Consider the following 20,011-nt stretch of genomic DNA (forward strand, 5'->3'; position numbering starts at 1 on the left):
GTTTATGGGTTAGAATAGACTAAAACAAGCTTTATCCAATTTTATTTCAAACAAAACCCACTAAACCGAATAGAAACCGAGAAATAAAAACCGAAATCATTGAAACCGAACGTATACCGAAATCGACCGAAATGAAAAAAAAGCAAAATCGAAGCGAAAAAAACTGAAAAAACCGAACCTGAACCGAGACAAAACCGAGTTTTTTTTTAATGAACGAGGAAGACGGAGGAAACATTTTAGTTATTTTACTTTTTGCGTTTTCGATTTATATTTTGAGTTATTATTTTTTTATTAATTTTTTTGAGGGTTTTTGAAACCCTTTGTATTTTAACCTTTACTTAGTTCAAGATGGGTTAACTTTACCCATCTTGACTCATACCCATCCTAAACCGAATAAAACTGAGAAATCGAAACCGAACAAAAACCTAAAAACATTGAAGCCGAATAGATACCGAAACGAAAAAAAAAACAAAAATGAACCGAAAAAAACGAACCTGAACTAAGACGAAACCGAGTTTTTTTTTTATAAACGAGGATGACGGTGGAGACTTTTTAGTTATTTTAGTTTTTACGTTTTTGATTTATATTTTGAGTTATTAATTTTTTATTAAATTTTTTGAATATTTTTTTGAGAGGTTTTTAAAACCCATTGCATTTTAACCTTACTTGGGTCAAGATGGATTAACTTTACCCATCTTGACCCATACTCATCTCTATTTTAAAAATCCATCCTGATCCATACCTATCCTGACCCAAACCCATTCGAACCCATCACCAAAATCCAACCCAACCGACTCATATTGGCACCTCTAATCACGTACATCAAAATGTCATGTTTGGACAAGCTAGTCTTGTGGGTGGAACCATAACAAGTGAAAGAGAGAGGGTTGTGGTCACATGTATCGCATATAATTGATGCCTAGCATGTTTTGGAAATATGAGATTGCGAAGAATGAGCATAGAAGAAGCTGGGATGAAGGAAATGGAGATGATGAATAAATGACAAGGGAAAACGGTAACATAGTCATTTTAATAGTTATTCAGATATCCAATCAAACATACTTTTTTTAACTTGTTTAGATACTATTAACCATTCATTAATGGTTTAGAACTCAACTCAACACAAACACAAACACAAACACACGCACTCTCACTCACTCAGACAAGAGAAGAAGAAGAGATCGATCAAAATGTTTTCACCTAACCACCACCAGCAGGTAAAGTTAATTAGCTTAGCTTAGCTTATCTAGGGTTTATTAACTAATTCAATTCGCGTTTCATTCTTCTTTCCAATTCAATTCAATTTGTCTTCTGTATTTGATTTCGATTTACAATTAGCTAGGGTTAATTAACGACATCAATTCACATCATGTGATTGTATGTTTGTTATAGGTTTGGCAAATCATCTATTCATTCAACCCCAACACCACCGCACCTCACCTCACCTATATTTATTATTATTATTATTATTATTATTATTATTATTATTATTATTATTATTATTATTGTTTGGGACATTCACACTCTGCATTTCTTTACTTTACTTACTTTCAGATGCCGCCTGCAAAGCTGTTAAATGTACAAGTCCCATCACCAGTTGCTCAAACTCAAACTGCATTGTCTCAGGCAGAAGCATTTGTCCATTCTTCAAAGGTTCACCTCTCAATATCATCATCATCTCCATTAACACTATTTCTGCATTTTCCATTAGCAAACACTAATCTTTCTTTGCAGAAACTTGAGGATGAATTGGCATCCTTAGGAAATAGTATTCAAAAGCATGAAGATAATATCAAACAAGTGAAGGCTCGTGTAAGCAGTTTAGATGACCAGATTACAGATATGCAAGGTCTATATCACATTCATTTATTCATCATGCTATAATAAATCATTTCTCAACATTCATTGAATGCTTTTCATGTGATTTAGTTACTCTTGGAAAGACTCACTCTGATACAAAAGATAAGGATGCGCTGAGTCAGCAGGCAACTTGTGAACATATAATACAGCATGAGAAATCAGCTGCTGCTTCCATTGTATGCAAACTCAAGTATAACAAGACTCACGATCATCCAATTTCTTCTATTAATGATGTCCTAGGCGTCGTTGCTACTCTTGGAAAAGTCAATGATGACAATGTTAACAGGTTATTTACATTCATTAATAATCTTTAAATACAATTTCTTGTCACTAGACATTGGTGCTATATTGCTGGTTTAATAAGTTGCTGTCTTGAGTTTTATGTGCAACTGACATCTAATTCTTGCACTGGCTGTAAAACTCAGCCTTTTCTAAATTATTTGCTCTATGCGAATTTTTTGTATTAATAAGTCGGTTAAAATAACAAGTTGGATTTATTGATGACTGATGAGGTTTGGATTGAAATGTAAAACTAGATAACTTGCAGGGGGTGGAAGTGATTTTATTCGAAGTCGCACAATGGGGTGCGCCTTTGGAAATGTTATTTTTCGTTTCGTTTCTCCTTTTCTTTTCTAATATTTCGTTTAACATATAACTAAATTTTTCTTTAATGACTTGTATCAAAATTTTTATAAAAATCTAAATGCATAGTCTTGTTTATTTATCTATTTAATTTTGGTCTTCTAATATATTTTTTATTGAAAACCGAGTTATATTCAAATAAAGTATTTTTTTTATTTACGGGACAAACATATTCTTTATTTTGAATATAACTCGTTTTTTAATAAAAAAACAGTTTATCGGAATGTAGATAAAAGTATATTAAATAATACTGTGTATTTAGATTTAAAAAATATATATTTCAAGTTATTAGAGCAAAATTAAGTTATATTTTAGATAAAATATTAGAAAGAAATAAAAATAACTTTTCGAATTTCGCACCCATTTGTGCGTTAAAATCGCTTCCACCCCCTTTGTGTGACCTAATTTTACATTTTAATCCAAAAATCACCTATAAATCCAACTTGTTTTTTAGCCCACCTACCAATGCAAAAAAGTTAACATATGCTTGTCTTTACATATTTTTCTATGTGTGTGTTGAGGAGGCGGTTGGTTTTGCAAAGCTGGTGCTAAAAATTTTAAACGATAACTTGATTATGGTATGCATATTTACATCTTGATCAATTAGTTTCTTGATGGGTGTTGGAGGCTTTCTGAAATTGATTATGTGATATTGAGTAAATTAATCAGCTATAATAAATCTGGTACAGGAGACGGTGTAAGTGTTTTTGCTGTTTGAAGTTATTTATGGTGCAGACTGTAGAGTTTTCAGTTATCACACTGTTTATTTCACCCCTGACACAAATGATCGTCGGTTAATTAGATAATCACTTTGGCTTCCAAATGCTCATTAATAAATTGGTTTAATTGAGAATAGGATTCTATCAGAGTACCTTGGTCTAGATACTATGTTAGCATTAGTTTGCATGACATATAATGGTGTTGAAGCTCTGGAAACTTATGACAAAGAAGGCTTTGTAAGTAAAAGCTCTGGACTTCATGGGCTTTCAGCTTCCATTGGAAAGCCCATAGACGGCCGGTTTAACGTAATCTGTCTTGAAAATTTAAGGTTTGTGTTTCCTCTCATCTTTTCACAGATAAGATCATTCTTGATACGCGTTCTCATTTAGTTACCTTTTTCTGAGTACGGGATCAGGCCATATGTTGGTGAGTTTATGCCCGATGACCCGCAAAGGAGGCTTGCTCTTTTGAAACCAAATTTACCAAGTGGCGAAACTCCAAAAGGTTTTGTAGGGTTTGCTGTAAACATGATCCATCTTGATACTGCCCAGTTGTCGTCTCTCACAAGTGATGGGCATGGGCTTAGAGAGACTCTTTTTTATAATATCTTCTCGAAGCTGCAAGTTTACGACACAAGAGCCCACATGCTTCAGGCTCTCCCTTTTCTATCGCATGGAGCCATTTCACTGGATGGCGGGTTAGTAAGGAGCAACGGTGTTCTTGTTTTTGGCACCGGGTAACAATAAATTTATCAGATTTAATATCTTTCGTTTCCAATGATATATTGGTGGTGAGGTTTCTGTTTCTGTTTCGTTTATGTGAATTAGGGATGAGATGAAAGTTAGATTTGTGAGAAAGTTTTCCGCACCTGAAAACTTGGTTGATATTGAAAAACAATTGAAGGAGCTGAAATGGACAAAGGAAACTGCAGTGGAAGAAGTGCATAGAGAAGAAGCAATGTTAACACATGTCAAGTACACTTTTGAAGTTAAGAAGCAAGAATTTGTTAGGTTCATGACGCAAACCTCACCATATGTCATGCAGGTAGGTGAGTGATAATATATTTAACAGCAGATGCATGATTTGTTGGTTAATGAATTTGTTGTTATGCAGTATCCGGTTCAAGCAACTCCAAGGAGATAGACATAGCTTTTTGTAACGGGAAGGTTGCAGCATTCAACAAGTGTTTGGTGTTTTAGATTGTGGGCGTGGAAGTGGATGGATGATCTTCATGTCAATGTTTAATAACAATCTGTAGTGTATCTTGGATTCATATGATATGATATGAAGGTATTTCGTTGAATCATGTTTTGTATCCAGAAAGAGTCACCTTTGAATTGAAAGGTTGTTTGGATGGATGTGCTTGATACATACATAAATTATAGCCATCATGGTTAATTACCTTATTTATACTTATCAACAGTCAGAATCACCTTCATTCATACCATATAAAAATGATTATTGTAACTTTATTTATTATATAAAGTCTTTATTATTTTGCACATCATATATCAGTTATGGCATAAAAATACAAAAAAAGAAGGTTCCACCGAGACCTGAACTCGGGTTACTGGATTCAGAGTCCAATGTCCAAACCACTAGACCATGGAACCTTGTTGTTATAGCTTTTAAAATAACAAAACATGTAAACTTTTGGGTAGCTTATTGATAAAAAGCAATATAATTCGTAATTCCAAAGCAAGATGAGAATGTGCGACCATTGAAAGTGTTGTGTAAACATCTAAATTGAAGCAAGCTATCATAATGATATCATTTCATTTTCAAAATTTTTTATTAGGAAGAAGAACATGTTATGAAGTTTAGTATGTAAACGATGTCTTGCAATTACCTTACCTCTAATAACACACTGCGTTGATGAAATGAGCCTTTTGGCGTTTTGAAGCGAATAAAAAAGTGGCAATGGCTTTTTTGTCACACCCCAACCTAAGGCGGAAATGCTGGTGCGTGATCCGATTGCTCACAGCTCGAAGATACTATCATGAATATAAATGACAATATCTATTTAATTATTTTATTTCAAATATGCATACAATATTCAAATATAACAACCAATATAAGTACATGAATGTAAGCTCAAATAATGTTTTCTTGTTTATATCCTAAGATCTTGTCTACGTGTCCAAACTTCAATCTTCAACACAAGAAACTTGCATATGCGTAGAAAATGGAGTTTTGTCAACATAAAGTTGAGTGAGAATATCACCAGTTTTGACACAACAATATAAATAAGCATAACGTGACAAGTGCGGTAAGTATAATCAAACCATAAACAAGTATGTAGACCGTTGCCAAGTGAATCGGGCGTTGGTTACCAGCAGGAAAACCCGCTATATGATTGGTTGAATAGTAATCCCAATATACGATTGATTGAATGGTAACACAAGTAAGCAAGTAGCACGTATATTTGATTAAATCACTCACAATAACACGTATGCATTTGTTTGAATATATATATATATATATATATATATATATAGTATGAAATACGGATACGTACGCATATGTCCCCAAAACGTTTAGAAAATTGAGTAAAATAGAGGAATGATAAACTCACCTTAGATTAATGAATAGCGAATATAAATTTGAATAAGCGAGCTAACGAATAAGCGAGTCATCCACTACATGTCAAATGATATAAACAATTTAGACTCTGCGATTATAGGATATGATAATATAAATAAAAACGAACTCATTTCCGCTGGAATCAATCCAAACGGACGTTTAGAACTCAAGTTATGTTAAATTTAAGATTTAAGCGAGCTGGTACTGACCAGAATCCAAAGAGCGATTCAGAAGTTGGGTTTTGGTCAGTAGCCTTAAAATCACGTTACGAGAATAAAAGTCTTCTGGATCGAATGTTCAATACGACCAGAAGATGAGAAAACGGATAGTCAAAATTCATTTTGCCTTTTAACGAGTTTTAAACGATTTGACCAGTCAACACCCTTCAACCACCGAAATTTATTGAAGATTATTGACTAGGGAATGTATATGAATGATTCCTATGTTTACAACTTACCCGGAAAGTGAAAGAATCAAGAGATATGATGAGTCAAAGGTCCATACGCATGCAAAGTCAAACGAACAAGCATTGTATCTTCAACGAATAAGCAAAAACCAAAGGATTGGATGATGATCAGAGGTAGGACGGCTGAGAAGGCTCCTCTAGGGGTCGTGTAAATTGTTATGGAAGGAGATTAGGGGTTGTTTATATAGGAATAGCAATAACGAACCATATTTGGAAGATTTACTCGTTTAAGTAACAAAATACGATTTTAATGAGAATATCGATGTAATAAATCAAAGATTTCGTGATTTATCAGTAATTTAATAATATGGACGTTTATTTTAGTTATAATCCTTTTCTTAGACCTTAATTTAGGGTTTAGGGTTTAGGGTTTAGGGTTCATCCTAAACCCTAAACCGCTTAAAATTACGTTCTCGAATCGATTTAAACTTAAACGAATACAAATACGAAAAATCCGAGATGTTACAGTTTTGAAGCGTCGGTGGCGCATTTTGCAACACAAGCTCTTTTAGTCGTTTGATCAACGTTGAGGAAGCATTTCACAACGCAACGTCTCACAATATGAAGTTTTGCAATGCCCATGCATCGTTTTGCAACCCAAGAACAACAAAGGGATTCAATTGTGATCATACCAGCACTAATGCACCGATCCCATCATAACTCAGCAGCTAAGCGTGCTTGGGCGAGAGCAGTATTAGGATGGGTGACCCCCTGTGAAGTCCTCGTGTTGCAACCCTCTTTTTGGTTTCCTTGTGCCTGAGGCTGTGTAGTTACTTATTCGAGTTCAACGGGTCATGCATAGTAATGTTACGTCCTCAAGATCAGCAAATGTAGTTTTTAAAAGATTGGGTTTTGTAATTCAAAAAGGGTAACGGTGCAGCTTGTTGCCCGCTTGCCTTCTGTTTCGATGTAATCACTACCTTACCGTTAGAATTTCATAATCAAACTTTTATTCCTGATGCGGTTTTTAAATAGAGTTCGACACTTTTAATCATTCACACAAAATTTGGATAAATTTAAGAAATTCATAAATAAGAAAACATGTGTGAGAAAAAAAAAGATGAAGTGTTTTCATGTTTGAATCTTTAATAAATTCATTACACCCGAAATAGTGGTATCCGTAGTAAAAGTATCGATTCCGAAAAATACAAAAAGCGGGTACCAAAAGAAAATACTAGGTACAGTGTCGGTACCCGGTATCATTCGCTCATCCATAGCGCAAAGTGGGATTGTTAATTATGTACCTAATACACGATTTATGTGTAGCTATGTGTGCTTTTAACAAAATATTGTTTCTTTCAGTAGTCAGTTATATATATTCTTGGTGTTGTAATCATATATTCTTGTTGCTAGCTAATTATATATTCTTTCTTTTCTTGTAAATATTTATTTGCGTGTAGGTAACTGCATTTTTTCTAATAAAATTAATATTCCCAATTAGTTGAATACAACTAAAATTCTTAAAACAAGTGATTATATATAACAATGTTTTGTAGATATTCGACATGTTTGATTTAAAACGTGACGGGGTCATTGAGTTTGCAGAGTTTGTTCGATCATTGGGTGTTTTTCATCCCAACGTACTTGTAGATGATAAAATCAATTGTAAGTTTGTATGCACATCCAAACACCCTCTTTTGACAGTTGTAGTCATTGCAATCATTTTTTTTCTTACAGTTATGTTCAGACTTTATGATCTCATACATACCGGCTTTATTGAAAGAGAAGGGGCAAGTATTCTTCATTTTAACACAATCCTTCCATTTATCATGTTGGCACTCTTAAACATGTGTTTCTACGCGGAACAGCTAAAGAAAATGGTGATTGCACTCTTACACGAGTCTGAATTAGTTCTCTCAGAAGATATTATCGAAGTTATTGTAGACAATACATTTAATGACACAGATACTAAAGGAGATGGAAGAATAGATGAAGAGGAGTGGAAACAATCGGTAGAAAAAAAATCCTTCCCTAATAAAGAACATGACACTTCCGTACTTGATGTGAGTTAGCGTTCCCATATGATACCGTTTTATTATCAAACTATAACAGTATTTAATCTTTGTCTTAGTTTAACAGTAGGTCACAACTATATACATCTTGCATACTGTATTATTATTGTTAAAATCTTTTAAAAATTAATAATGGGGCGTTTGGGTGAGCTTCTAAAACTTGCTATTGGCTTATTTACTTTTTGAAAAGCTTTAATTTAAAGATTTTGGAACCTTAAGTTTTTCAAAAAGCAAATAAGCAGGTTTTAGAAGCTCACTCAAACACCCCCTTAAGTCCTTTTGATTCTTCAAACTTTTCCTTGACGCGCTAATAACACCTATAATAATATGTTAATATCTAATTTGTGGGCAGGAACACGACACTAAGGCTCCCGAGTTTTGTTACAAGATCTGAAGTTGAGGATTAGGAGTAATAATTTGCAAACACATGACACCAACAAAAAGAACAAGAAAGAGAAGAAACTCTTGTATCTATGCTTATGTGTTTTCTATGATAAAAGAAACACTATCATATAAAATTAGATATTTAAATTGTTTCATATCTTCATGTATTTTTTTTAATCTTCATCCGTATGGTACACAACCACGCGAGTTGAGTTGCTAAACTAGGAATGGCAGTGAAACTTGAATTCGATGGGAAACACGAATAATTCAGACGGGTAATACCTGACCCGGTAGGGTTTGAGATTAGTTTTGAAATTTTTGTGGGTGTGGAACGAGTTTGGGATTGTAATATACCCGATAATGTTGGCCTGTTTACCCGATGTACCCGACATAACTTTTTTTCTATATTTGTTAAAACTTTTTTATGGTAATTATTGGAGGCATTTTATTTTTATGGTAATAATTATTTGCAATCGATTAATTATATTTATATTTTGTCAAAACCCGTAGAAACACGACGGGCTTTGGTCCGGGTATATTCAATGAGTGTCTTTATGAAACCCGACGGGTAAGTACCCTGTTAAAACCTAACGGGCTTTCACAATCAGAAATGGATTTCAGAATACATAAAATGACCCAAATCCGACTCATTATCATGCAAGTAACTAGTTAAGTATATAATGTAAATTGGGGAAAGAAGTGTTTGACTATCGAGTCTTTCAACTTTTAATCTAAATCTTGTGTCACCGTCGGCCGATCACAAACCCTTCATCTTTACCAAGGTTATTGCTTGCATACTTATTTATTTATTTAACCACACCATTTGATTTGATTGATAAGCGTTTTAGTAGGGTTTTCAATTCGATTCGATTAACTCACATTCACTCCAATTGCAGGCCCATGCTATTGAGCTCAATGCTTTCCTAAACACGCCAACTGTGATGCAATCTGCTGAAAACAAAAGGAAGAAGAAGCTAAAATACTCCAATTGCAATATGCCTCCAACAGATAGTCATACTACTAATAGTATTGATATTGATCCTTTTTCTATTCAGCAAATAGTGCAGTACCCCTTACCCGGTTATGATGCTCCAACTTCCGTTAATTTCAGTCCGGATGATAATCTTATATCCTACTTGCTTAGTCCCGATCAAACTCTGAACCGAAAAGTCTTCGTCTTTGATCTCACCACTTGTAAGCAAGACCTGTTTTTTACTCCTCCCGATGGCGGCCTTGACGAGGATAATTTATCACAAGAAGAGAGGTTTAGGAGAGAAAGAGCAAGGGAACGCGGTTTGGGAGTCACGCGCTATGAATGGCTCAACACAACCTCCAAAAAGACCACCATTATGGTGCCTTTGCCTGCAGGGGTTCGTATACTCACTCGTCTGCCCTGTCATATATTATCACTAAATTACGTGAAAGTTTATTTATTTATTTATGTCTTTGCTCAGATATATTTCATGGACCGTTCTTCGCAACCACAGCTTAAGCTTCCTGCCGATTCCTCCCCAATTGTTGATCCTCATTTGTCACCAGATGGCACTATGCTTGCTTATGTTAAGAATCATGAACTCAATGCATTAGATCTTTTGTACAACAGGTCTAAACGATTGACGTCTGGTGCTAACGGGACTACCAAGGTTAGTTGTGCACATAGCCGCATGAGCACATTTAGGTTATTAGCATTAACAATGCATTTGTACCATACCATATCATGGTGTTTTTGATTAACGATCATGCAGTTAGCTGTTAGTGATGGTAATAATGTCTGATAACTTTGCACTCGATGTTTTAGATGTGTCCGCTGATTAGGAATATCCAGACTAGGTGTTGCTTGAAGTTGTTATAACTGCATTTGACGGTGTTGGATGTGTTTGCTAGATTTTTTGTTAATGAATAAAATAATCGTATTTTAGTAATTACTCTACCCTTTGATAATCACTTTTTTGCAGCTAGCCAGCTAGTATAAAACTAATACTCAAAATTTTGATTATTTGATCCTACTGGCTTGAATTATCAGATTCATTCGGTGTATTCATTGTATATACTTTGAGAGTTGTAATATAATAGGGTCATAAGCAGTAAGCAGCAAGCACTAAGTTATAGGGTAAAAAAAAGCGTTTTATGTCAATATATGCACAAACTTGTGTGTAACCCCTTGCTAAGAATAATGACATGGGGTAAAATCTGTGTGCACGTAAGCAAATATTTTGAAGGAGATATATGTTTCATAGTTAAATATGCTTCCTAACAAGGATTTTTATATTTGTTTTACTGCACATTGTTAGCAAAATTTTATCATTTTGATTAGCTTGTTCAAGATAGGCATGCCATTAACTTTTTGTTGTTTATCACAGACGCATGCTGTTGCTGAGTACATTGCACAGGTGAGATATTCTTGTTCCATCCGTCCACACACATAACCATTATATTTATTGAAGGCAATTAGTCAAACTCCATCACAAAGCTTGCTATTATAGTTAGAAATGATAAGTGACTCTAAATTTGCAAACTGTAGGAAGAAATGGAGCGAAAGAATGGTTACTGGTGGTCACCAGACAGTAAATACATAGCATTTACAGAAGTGGATTCATCAGATATACCTCTTTACAGAATCATGCACCAGGGTAAAAGTACTGTTGGTTCAGAGGCTCAGGAAGAGCATGCTTACCCTTTTGCAGGGGCCACAAATGTAAAGGTTCTTCTCGGGGTCGTTCCCGTTATTGGGGGACCCGTGACTTGGATGGATCTTTGCTGCGGGTCGAACTTTGATGATGAATATTTGGCCAGAGTCAACTGGATTAATGGAAATACTCTCGTTGCACAGGTATTAAACAGGTCTCATACCAAGCTGAAGCTCATCAAATTTGATATTAAAACAGGCCAAGGAAAATGTATCTTGGTCGAAGAACATGACACGTGGGTCAACCTACATGATTGTTTCACACCTTTGGATAAAGGAAACAGTTTTCTTTGGGCTAGTGAAAAAACAGGATTTAGACATCTATATCTGCATGATGAAGATGGGGTCTGCGTTGGACCGATTACACAAGGTGATTGGATGGTAGAGCAGATTGTGGGGGTAGATGAAGCCTCAAATTTTATATATTTCACTGGAACTCTAGGCGGCCCCCTCGAGCGTCATATGTACCGGGCAGAACTGTTCCCAGAGTATGATGTCGCAACACCAGTGAAGTTGACCCATGGTAAAGGAAAACACTCTGTTGTGCTTGATCATCAAATGCAGAAATTTGTAGATGTTCATGAGTCTCTGGATTCACCTCCAACAGTATCACTTTGCTCCTTGCATGATGGAAGCCTGATTATGCCTCTTTATGAGCAACAGGCGTCTACAATCCCAAGAGTTAAGAAGCTGCAACTTGAGCCTCCAAAGATTTTTCCAATTAAAGCAAAAGACGGTACCGCTTTATACGGGGCTTTATATAAACCTGAGGAGGAAAAGTTTGGGCCCCCTCCCTACAAAACTATGATTTCTGTGTATGGTGGTCCTGGGGCACAGCTTGTCAGTGATTCTTGGGCCAACACAGTTGATATGCGAGCTCAGTTTCTTAGAAGTAAAGGCATCCTAGTGTGGAAGGTTAGCCCTCAACATTTAAATCTTGATAGATTCCCTGTATTTATAATTTATAATAATTTATCTTTTTAAGTTTGAATTAGATGAAATTAATAATATGTTGGTATTCAGATGGATAACAGGGGTAGTTCGCGAAGAGGGCTAGCATTTGAAGGTGCGTTGAAGCACAACTTTGGACGTTTTGATGCTGAGGATCAGGTTGCTGGAGCAGAGTGGCTGGTGAAAGAAGGGCTGGCAAAAGCAGGGGAAATTGGAATGTACGGTTGGAGCTATGGTGGATACCTCTCTGCCATCTCTCTTTCAAGATTTCCTGATGTTTTCAAGTGTGCTGTTTCTGGTGCGCCTGTGACTGCCTGGGACGGGTACGATTCGTTTTATACAGAAAAGTACATGGGTATGCCTGAAGACAACAAATTGGGGTATTCATATGGGTCGGTGATGAAGCATGTGGATGGGCTGAAGGGGAAGCTGCTGCTGGTTCACGGGTTGATTGATGAGAATGTGCATTTTAGGCATACTGCTAGGCTCCTCAACGCATTGGTGGGAGCTCGAAAGGCTTACGAGTTGCTGATATTCCCTGATGCACGGCATATGCCTCGCCCTCTTAAGGATCGGCTATACATGGAAGAAAGAATTTGGGACTTTATTCAGAGGAGTTTATGATGGAATGGTACTAGCCTTTTTCTTTTTTGTCATGTATATCTTTTTTTTTTCCCCTTTCTTGTTAACTGCATCCTACACAATAATTTAAAATAAAACGATTGCGGATACGCTCGGTGCAAAAAATAACTGGACCAAGTTTTAAAGGTTTTAGCAAAATAAATGATGTATGAATCCTAAAGATGTGATAGTATGCTGATGGTGTTGTGATGTGTAAGACAACTTAAAATCCAGTTGCAAGTGGCGTGGTGGGTCTGTCCTTCAACCACACTTGTCCATTTAATGTCACAGCCACTCTTATCGTTATTCAAATATTTTATTTATACTTATTTTATTTTTCAAAAATTATACTAGAGGACTAGAGAATGTGTGGAGGTTGTAAACATTTCAAGTTGTTTATAACTTTTTTTTTTATCTTAAAACTTCAACAAAGACATTTCTTAAATTATTGGGTTGCTTTTTTCTCTTATATTTTAGTTTTTTCCAAGCATAGTTAACAAGGATTTATGCCTTTATGGACGGTTAAAACAGCATGTACTTAATAATAATATGTCTTCATTTCAGTTTAATACTTTTGTATCTTTCAAGCAAGTTAGTATTTATAGTGAAGAAGCAAGCATATATATAGTTATTTTGTTTGGGTTTTATATCGTGATATGTTAAGAGAAATAGAAAATTCCTTTACCGTCAATTTCTTTAATATGACATTAGTTTCAACAATTCAAAGGCCCCTCACCCATAATCATTAACTGGTTAATATATATGCATTTTACAGTCTCCTGAATTCCTTTACATAGAAGAATTGCAATCATTGTTTTAAGAATAAGAATGCTTTGTAATTAAACATGATGCATTATTAATTTGTTTACTTTAATGATGCATAGTTAATTGTGAAAGCTATTACATAAAGGATCCGATTACAATAGAGAGCTAGATATAATAGCACCTTTGAAAGTAAACACCGTTATAGAAACAGACACCTAAATCCGGTTGATATTCAAAATTTCAATCAAAGCAGAATGCCACAACTAGTTTAACGTTGCATTTAAATTATTGATCACATTATATTATAAATAGCGGACAAAAAATATGGGGACCATAAGAACATGATCTTTGACAAATCTACCTACTATTTATTAGAATCTTGACCCGATCAAAATATTAATTAAATGGGCGTACACATTATACAAGTAATTCATACTGTGGTACGATGTTTAATTTGGTTGCAACTAACATGGGTTTTACATGCATGTTTTTGTTTATTTTTACCACCTATAAATATAATAAATCCACAAATATTTTTCAATGTTAGTAAAAAGAGTTGTTATTCAGATAGACCAGCAAAAAACGCAACTCCAGTCGAAGGTAACCATGACGATCCATATATAAACTGACCCACTGTGAACCGGCTTGCCTCTACTGTCGTAGTAATGACCCTATAACCCGGCCAGTTGACCCGCTGACCGATGGCTCCACCTGGCCCATAGTTCATATACTCACCATAGTACAATGTGTCTAGTGCAAATGTTGCATTCCACTCTAGCCAGCCCCTAGGGTGGATGTGGTCACCCATGTAAGTTTGCATGTACACGGTCCGTGAGAAAAGCTTCCACGGCCGCCCAAGATACGTGGAAAAACTACTTTTGGCCGCCTCCATATCCGGTTGGGCAAGAAGCCGACACGCGTGGATCGAGATTCCCGTGTTTTGATTCGGGTCTTTCCGGTTTTGAGCGGTAATAGTTACCTTTTGGAGAGGCATTGGTTTTCTTGCATACATGCTGCAGTTTTGAAACACGACGGCAGCATTGCCAAAAATAAAATCGACCGTGCCATATATATCACATTCACGGAAAAACTGGCGTTGCGAGTGGACGTATAACGTGTCTTGATACCCGATGATGTTGCAACGGTACACAACCGATCGGTCGGCACCAAGACGCAGAGCCACGGCTTGGTGTTTGGAAGGGCCGGCATAGTTTTCGAAGGTCATATCTCTTGCAATGAAGCCAGTACCGGTGGCAGCTGTTTTCGGAAATTTACAAGACAAGACAAATGTAGAATGTTTTTTAGTTGGATAAATATTCATAGAATCATATTAATTAAAGATGTAGAATCTGATAACATTTAATAATGAATAAATTACTAATATCAATCCATCGCTATTAGAAAAAGGTTTTTTGTTGCCAATCAATATATATGTGCTCGTTTCAATAGAATAGAAAAAACATTTATTAGTTTTTAATCAAACATGTGGTGTCCATTTTATTTTGAATTGAGTTGAATGTCCATTCAATTAAACTTAGGTTATAGTTTTCAAAACCAATCATTCAATAAGAAAGGTTAAACCACTTAACAATATTTAAGCATCTATGGATTAGCAATAAAAAGGTTATAAAGAAATGATAACACCGTACCAACTTTAATTTACACGGGTTTAATAGACAAGAATGGAAGGAAGGGGTGGGTGTTGATTTAAAAACTTTGACCATCCATTGGAAACCCACCCCCACAAAAATAATGTGACTGGCCGGCTTCCTTTATAATATTATGTTCAGTTTCCATCCACCCCCACAAGAATTTTCTTCATTTTTGTTTTCTTTTTTCATGATATTATGTTAAATCATAAAAATAAATATTTAATCTTTAGAAAAAAGAAAATATATATTAATAGGAGTGTATTATCATAAAATTTTGTTTATACTATAATAATTCTTCAATTAAATGTTGTTTATTCTATAATAACTCAATGTAAAATGGGCCCATAAGTAGTCTAGCCTGCTACTTTTTACTTTTTGATCCAAAAAATGATAAAAATGACAAAAAGAGAAATAGGGTCAAAAAAGAAAAAAAGAATAATAATTACCGAAAGAGGCAGTGTGGAAAGTAGTGACATTATTAACCACTACATTTACTCCTCCAGTAATCACCGTTTTACCCTTTCCATCCCCTATGAACATCAAATTCGTCTTCTTCCTTCCCACTTTTAGATTATCTTCTTCGTACCTAATAATTATTAAGGATTCAAACAGTTACTATCCATCACATACAAGATTACGTCCACGTCCAAACTCACTTTAATTCGTTACAAAAGAATTTCAAGATTTCTTGATACGTCACACCCACCTTATAATAATAATAATATTAAAAGAAAAGAAAAGAAAAATTACGTAGCATTTGTTAGTTAACACTTATTGCATAATTATTACTTCCAACTTACTTAACAAAATCTACTATCTATCTACATAATCATCATAATAATCACATTCAACAAAAACAACCCATGATTGCCCCTATCTCCCCTCCTGCTACATATGTTTTTAAAGTAGGATAGGAGACTTTTTAATTAACAAAGCCTTCCACATTTTTACACTTGGCATCTACTTCTAGATCACTATCTTAAAATTGGAGTAAAATTATAACTAACTAAAAGTTATTATAATCTTATGTTTCACAAAGAAACACTTGATTGGAGCTCCTCTAGAATATTTAAGAAAATAATATTGAATGCACGTGAATAAATTTTCAAAAAGGAAATAACGCGTTTTATCTTGCTTCCTAAATGTGTAATAGGGAAAGCATGAAAAGTTTTTAATTTTATTGACAAGGTGAACGAATATGGTATTTATGTTAAAATCATATACCAACAGCTTTTAACGTAAAAAAAAACATATAAATAACTCGAGTTATTATGCTATAATTTAATTAATCATTATTATCTACAACATTTTAGTAGTGATAATTTTTGTTAATCTACTAATTTGTTTTTATACTTAGTTTAAAAGTTTTAATGCAATAATAATAATTATTATTATTCTAGCTATTTATTATTATTATTATTATCAAACTTTACCGCATTAATATCTTTTACCTTCCGGCCTTTACGCAGATTATGATCCGTCGAGTACTATTTTCCGGCGCCTTCTTAATGGCCTCGGCAATCGTCTTACACGTCCCATTGCCATCCTTCGACACCACTATATCAGCTTTCATTCCGGCCACCGGTATCTGCAGCAACCGCCTCTCCTTCCGACTCAACCACTCAGGATACGCCATCAACCTCCTCCGGCGGTGCTGTATCGGCACTCCATTGAAATCATCTCCGTCAGTCGCCGCCGCGTATATCGCCAAACAATTACTCACCAGCTTCGACAAGTCCTTGAGCTTCTCATCCATCTGCTGCTTCACGTAACCGTTCTCCACCTCCGCCAGCCCCTCCGTACACGTGTCCTGATTCGTCAGCGCCGCGCTGAGCCACGTCATCACATCCTGAGTCGATCCTCTTTTACTTCCAGGACCTACGGAGTAAAGTGAGCGTGTGAGCTGGTCCACGGAGTCCTCAAGGAGCTCAAGGCAGTCCTCGTAAGCGGAGCGTACACGTGTGCCCATCTGAAGGTTGCTGATCTCGGCTGACGTGTACAACGCCCTCCCCACGCGCTGCAGCGTCATGTTCACCGAAATGTGGATCATGTCTTTGTCCGACGCGCCAGAGGACCCCGGGAAGTTTGCTAGCGAGTTTAAGCACAGGTTCTGGTAACGAGTCTGGCTGCAAACTCGTGACATGGCTTCCGTGGGCCGGGGATGGATAGATCCAGGTCCGTGGGTTCGGTAACGAACGACAAGGCCCACCGACACAAGGGAAACGATAATGAGAGCAAAAGCGAAGAGGGAGAGAAGCCTAAGTTTGGAAATGGGGGGTGTCGGGTAGTCTTGTGGTTTTAATGGGGCGTCGGGTCGGTTTCTACCCGGCTGGTACTTGCCAAGCCTGCCGTATTCCATTGTGAGTGAATTAAGGTTGGGTGATGATGGATGGGAGTGTAGGAGTATGTATGTATGTATATATGGTGGTCAGCAGCAGTAGTTGTTGTGAAGTCGATGTCGGAAGGCTTAGCTGGTGGCAACTACTGGCAGGCACCCCAATTATCCATTCTTTTCTTTTCTTCATTTTTATTTTTAATAAATAAATATATATCAACACTTCAAATACCTTCCACTATTCAATTTTAAATTGCCCATGTAAATGTAATGTAACACTATTCTTACTTTATTTTATTTTCTAATTCTTATCTTTTGTTTTTATAACTTTTTATTCCAAGTCTCGTCATTGTTCCTGCTGTTTCTCTCATAAAAGGCCTTATAATAAAACCAATTTCATCGTATAACCCTAACCAAAATACGAAGAAATTAGATGTGCATATTCGATTAAATTGAGGTCCTAGCATCCACATGATTTTGCCGCTAGAAATGCAAATCTAAGAGCTTAAAAGTTAAGATGGTTTGCGTTGAATAAACAAGTAACGATCATTTTTTTATAAAAATGTTAATTTCTGTAGAGGATATACTTTCGATTACACTTGCTCAACAAATTTGGGACTAACAAAAACTCACTTTGTTTGCCCCAATTATTCCCTTAAAAAAGAGGACGTAGGAATATTTTATTTTTTTATCTCCTAAGCATCAGATTATCTATCTCCGGGTCATCAACATCATGTCGTGGTACCTTTTAACAAATTTAACTAATTACTAAATTGCATTGGTCTTCTCCTTAATTCCTTGTGCACTAAGCAAATAGACCCTAGTTAAGCTACTAGAGTATATATTCCTTTTAAAAGAAATTTAAGTGTTTGATTTGTTTACTCGGGTTAAAGCAATACAACATATATACACATAAACCAAGCGGTTAAATCTGCTTTATTTTAGACCGACGTACTAAAAGTTTTTCAAACCAATTGTCGGCAAAACTTTGTGTTTGTTTTTGTATATTTGAAAAGAGAGGAGAAAAGGCATAAAAGTTTCTATCATGTTTGCTTATCGTTCCCAAACCAAAAAAGAAAAAAAGAAAGCATAACACAACACGTCATATATATCTGACAGGCAACAAAGTGGTTGATCGATGCATCATTTTCACCAAATATATTTATCTAACTAATTAATTATAATAGTAAATTCACCTGAATGAATCCAACATTGAAGGTCCTACCACTTACGTGGAGGCGAAGAGTGGTTACGTGTGGCTAAAGGCGGTGGTCGAGCAATCCACCAAATTTAGCTAGCTAGGGACCGCTATCTATCTTAACAAATAACGTGGTCATTTATCCGTAAACACCGACTAGCAAGTTTAAGAGACACCGAAATTAATGAGAACTGAGAATACAAACATAACATATGTTGTTAGATATATTACCAAATATACATTAGAATACAAACATAAAAGCTGAAACCAAACATTGAATTTTGTTGATAGATGGTTTGAGCTTTCTTTTCTTATATATAGTTGGCTGATCCCACCGTGGAAGGACGACTTGCACGAATGGTCCTTGTCTACGTCTACTAGTTTCAGGGTTTGAAAATGTGCATCCGGCCTCGTTATTTGATTGAGTCTACATGCTCTTAATCCGATTAGGTGCTTGTAAGCAATGCAAAATATGCAAGTAGGAAGAGTTAGCATATGTGACTGAAATTGGTTTGCATTTTTTTAGAGAAAAGACCACGATAGGAAATTTTATAATATTTTAAGGGTTTTAATGGGCAACCTTTTGATATTTACTAGAGGATAAAAAAAAAGTCCGTGCAGGTTAATTGGGTGACCTCAAATCATATAACTGGTTAATTTAGGTTAGCTCAAATAATCGTGCTAATTTGGTATGCAAAATCACCACATTAGTCATTATGTGTTAGAAATTTAAAAAATAAACAATAAAATTGTATGGCAACATGTCATGCCGGGAGCTAGCTAGGTATATATGGTGAAGCGTAATTTTCAACATATATATATGGACCCGAAGGGAAGGAGAGAAAAGAGTATATATGTAGTTAACACGTAATTAGGAGGAGGAGGCAGATGTTTACCATGAAGAAAAAATCAACAACATGTTACATTTGTAGCATAAGAGTATTCAATAGGTGACGTACAGCTCGTTCACCCTAGCTAGCTAGCTCGTTGAAGAGGTAGGTCCCAGCAGAGCCCAGTTGGACCCGCAAGACTCACCTTGAATAGGGACGTCTGCGCGGTTGGACCCGCAAGACTCACCTTAAACAGGAACGTCTGCGCAGTTGGACCTGCAAGACTCACCCTAAAAGGGACGTCTG

At 35.8% G+C, this 20,011-nt stretch overlaps 3 protein-coding genes, 1 non-coding gene and 1 pseudogene across 4 annotated transcripts; 3 read left to right on the forward strand and 2 right to left on the reverse strand.

The window, feature by feature from the left end:
* Positions 1 to 1,554: 1,554 nt before the first annotated feature.
* Positions 1,555 to 4,406, forward strand: LOC143576951 (protein DEFECTIVE IN MERISTEM SILENCING 3-like). The gene is made up of 7 exons (XM_077060923.1): positions 1,555 to 1,653; positions 1,735 to 1,849; positions 1,930 to 2,146; positions 3,359 to 3,550; positions 3,638 to 3,958; positions 4,050 to 4,266; positions 4,336 to 4,406. Exons 1-7 carry the CDS (start codon positions 1,555 to 1,557, stop codon positions 4,363 to 4,365), a joined length of 1,191 nt encoding a protein of 396 aa, XP_076917038.1. The 3' UTR covers positions 4,366 to 4,406.
* A 357-nt stretch (positions 4,407 to 4,763) lies between these two features.
* Positions 4,764 to 4,835, reverse strand: TRNAQ-CUG (transfer RNA glutamine (anticodon CUG)). The gene has a single exon. It is a non-coding gene; the product is annotated as a tRNA-Gln (tRNA).
* A 2,054-nt stretch (positions 4,836 to 6,889) lies between these two features.
* On the forward strand, positions 6,890 to 7,007 carry LOC143576969 (5S ribosomal RNA; annotated as a pseudogene).
* A 2,601-nt stretch (positions 7,008 to 9,608) lies between these two features.
* Positions 9,609 to 12,967, forward strand: LOC143576941 (uncharacterized). Its single transcript, XM_077060914.1, has 5 exons — positions 9,609 to 10,037; positions 10,122 to 10,310; positions 11,028 to 11,057; positions 11,189 to 12,268; positions 12,377 to 12,967. Exons 1-5 carry the CDS (start codon positions 9,609 to 9,611, stop codon positions 12,926 to 12,928), a joined length of 2,280 nt encoding a protein of 759 aa, XP_076917029.1. The 3' UTR covers positions 12,929 to 12,967.
* Positions 12,968 to 14,249: 1,282 nt separating this feature from the next.
* LOC143576942 (putative pectinesterase/pectinesterase inhibitor 34) lies at positions 14,250 to 17,705 on the reverse strand. Its single transcript, XM_077060915.1, has 3 exons — positions 16,794 to 17,705; positions 15,789 to 15,928; positions 14,250 to 14,947 (listed from the first exon to the last, which is right to left on the reverse strand). Exons 1-3 carry the CDS (start codon positions 17,699 to 17,701, stop codon positions 14,250 to 14,252), a joined length of 1,746 nt encoding a protein of 581 aa, XP_076917030.1. The 5' UTR covers positions 17,702 to 17,705.
* Positions 17,706 to 20,011: the final 2,306 nt, after the last annotated feature.

Source organism: Bidens hawaiensis, unplaced genomic scaffold, assembly GCF_021521415.1.
Source record: "Bidens hawaiensis isolate Kalapana, Puna unplaced genomic scaffold, B.hawaiensis_p1.1 tig00028432_1, whole genome shotgun sequence".
In the NCBI taxonomy this organism is placed as follows: domain Eukaryota; kingdom Viridiplantae; phylum Streptophyta; class Magnoliopsida; order Asterales; family Asteraceae; genus Bidens; species Bidens hawaiensis.

Coding starts and splice junctions, on each gene's coding strand:
- LOC143576941 (XM_077060914.1), top strand. CDS start 9,609: ATGCAATCTGCTGAAAACAAAAGGAAGAAGAAGCTAAAATACTCCAAT. Junction 10,038..10,121: donor TGGTGCCTTTGCCTGCAGGG/GTTCGTATACTC, acceptor GTCTTTGCTCAG/ATATATTTCATGGACCGTTC. Junction 10,311..11,027: donor GTGCTAACGGGACTACCAAG/GTTAGTTGTGCA, acceptor TGTTTATCACAG/ACGCATGCTGTTGCTGAGTA.
- LOC143576951 (XM_077060923.1), top strand. CDS start 1,555: ATGCCGCCTGCAAAGCTGTTAAATGTACAAGTCCCATCACCAGTTGCT. Junction 3,551..3,637: donor ATCTGTCTTGAAAATTTAAG/GTTTGTGTTTCC, acceptor GTACGGGATCAG/GCCATATGTTGGTGAGTTTA. Junction 4,267..4,335: donor CCTCACCATATGTCATGCAG/GTAGGTGAGTGA, acceptor GTTGTTATGCAG/TATCCGGTTCAAGCAACTCC.
- LOC143576942 (XM_077060915.1), bottom strand. CDS start 17,701: ATGGAATACGGCAGGCTTGGCAAGTACCAGCCGGGTAGAAACCGACCC. Junction 15,929..16,793: donor ATCTGCGTAAAGGCCGGAAG/GTAAAAGATATT, acceptor AATAATTATTAG/GTACGAAGAAGATAATCTAA. Junction 14,948..15,788: donor TTTCCACACTGCCTCTTTCG/GTAATTATTATT, acceptor TTCCGAAAACAG/CTGCCACCGGTACTGGCTTC.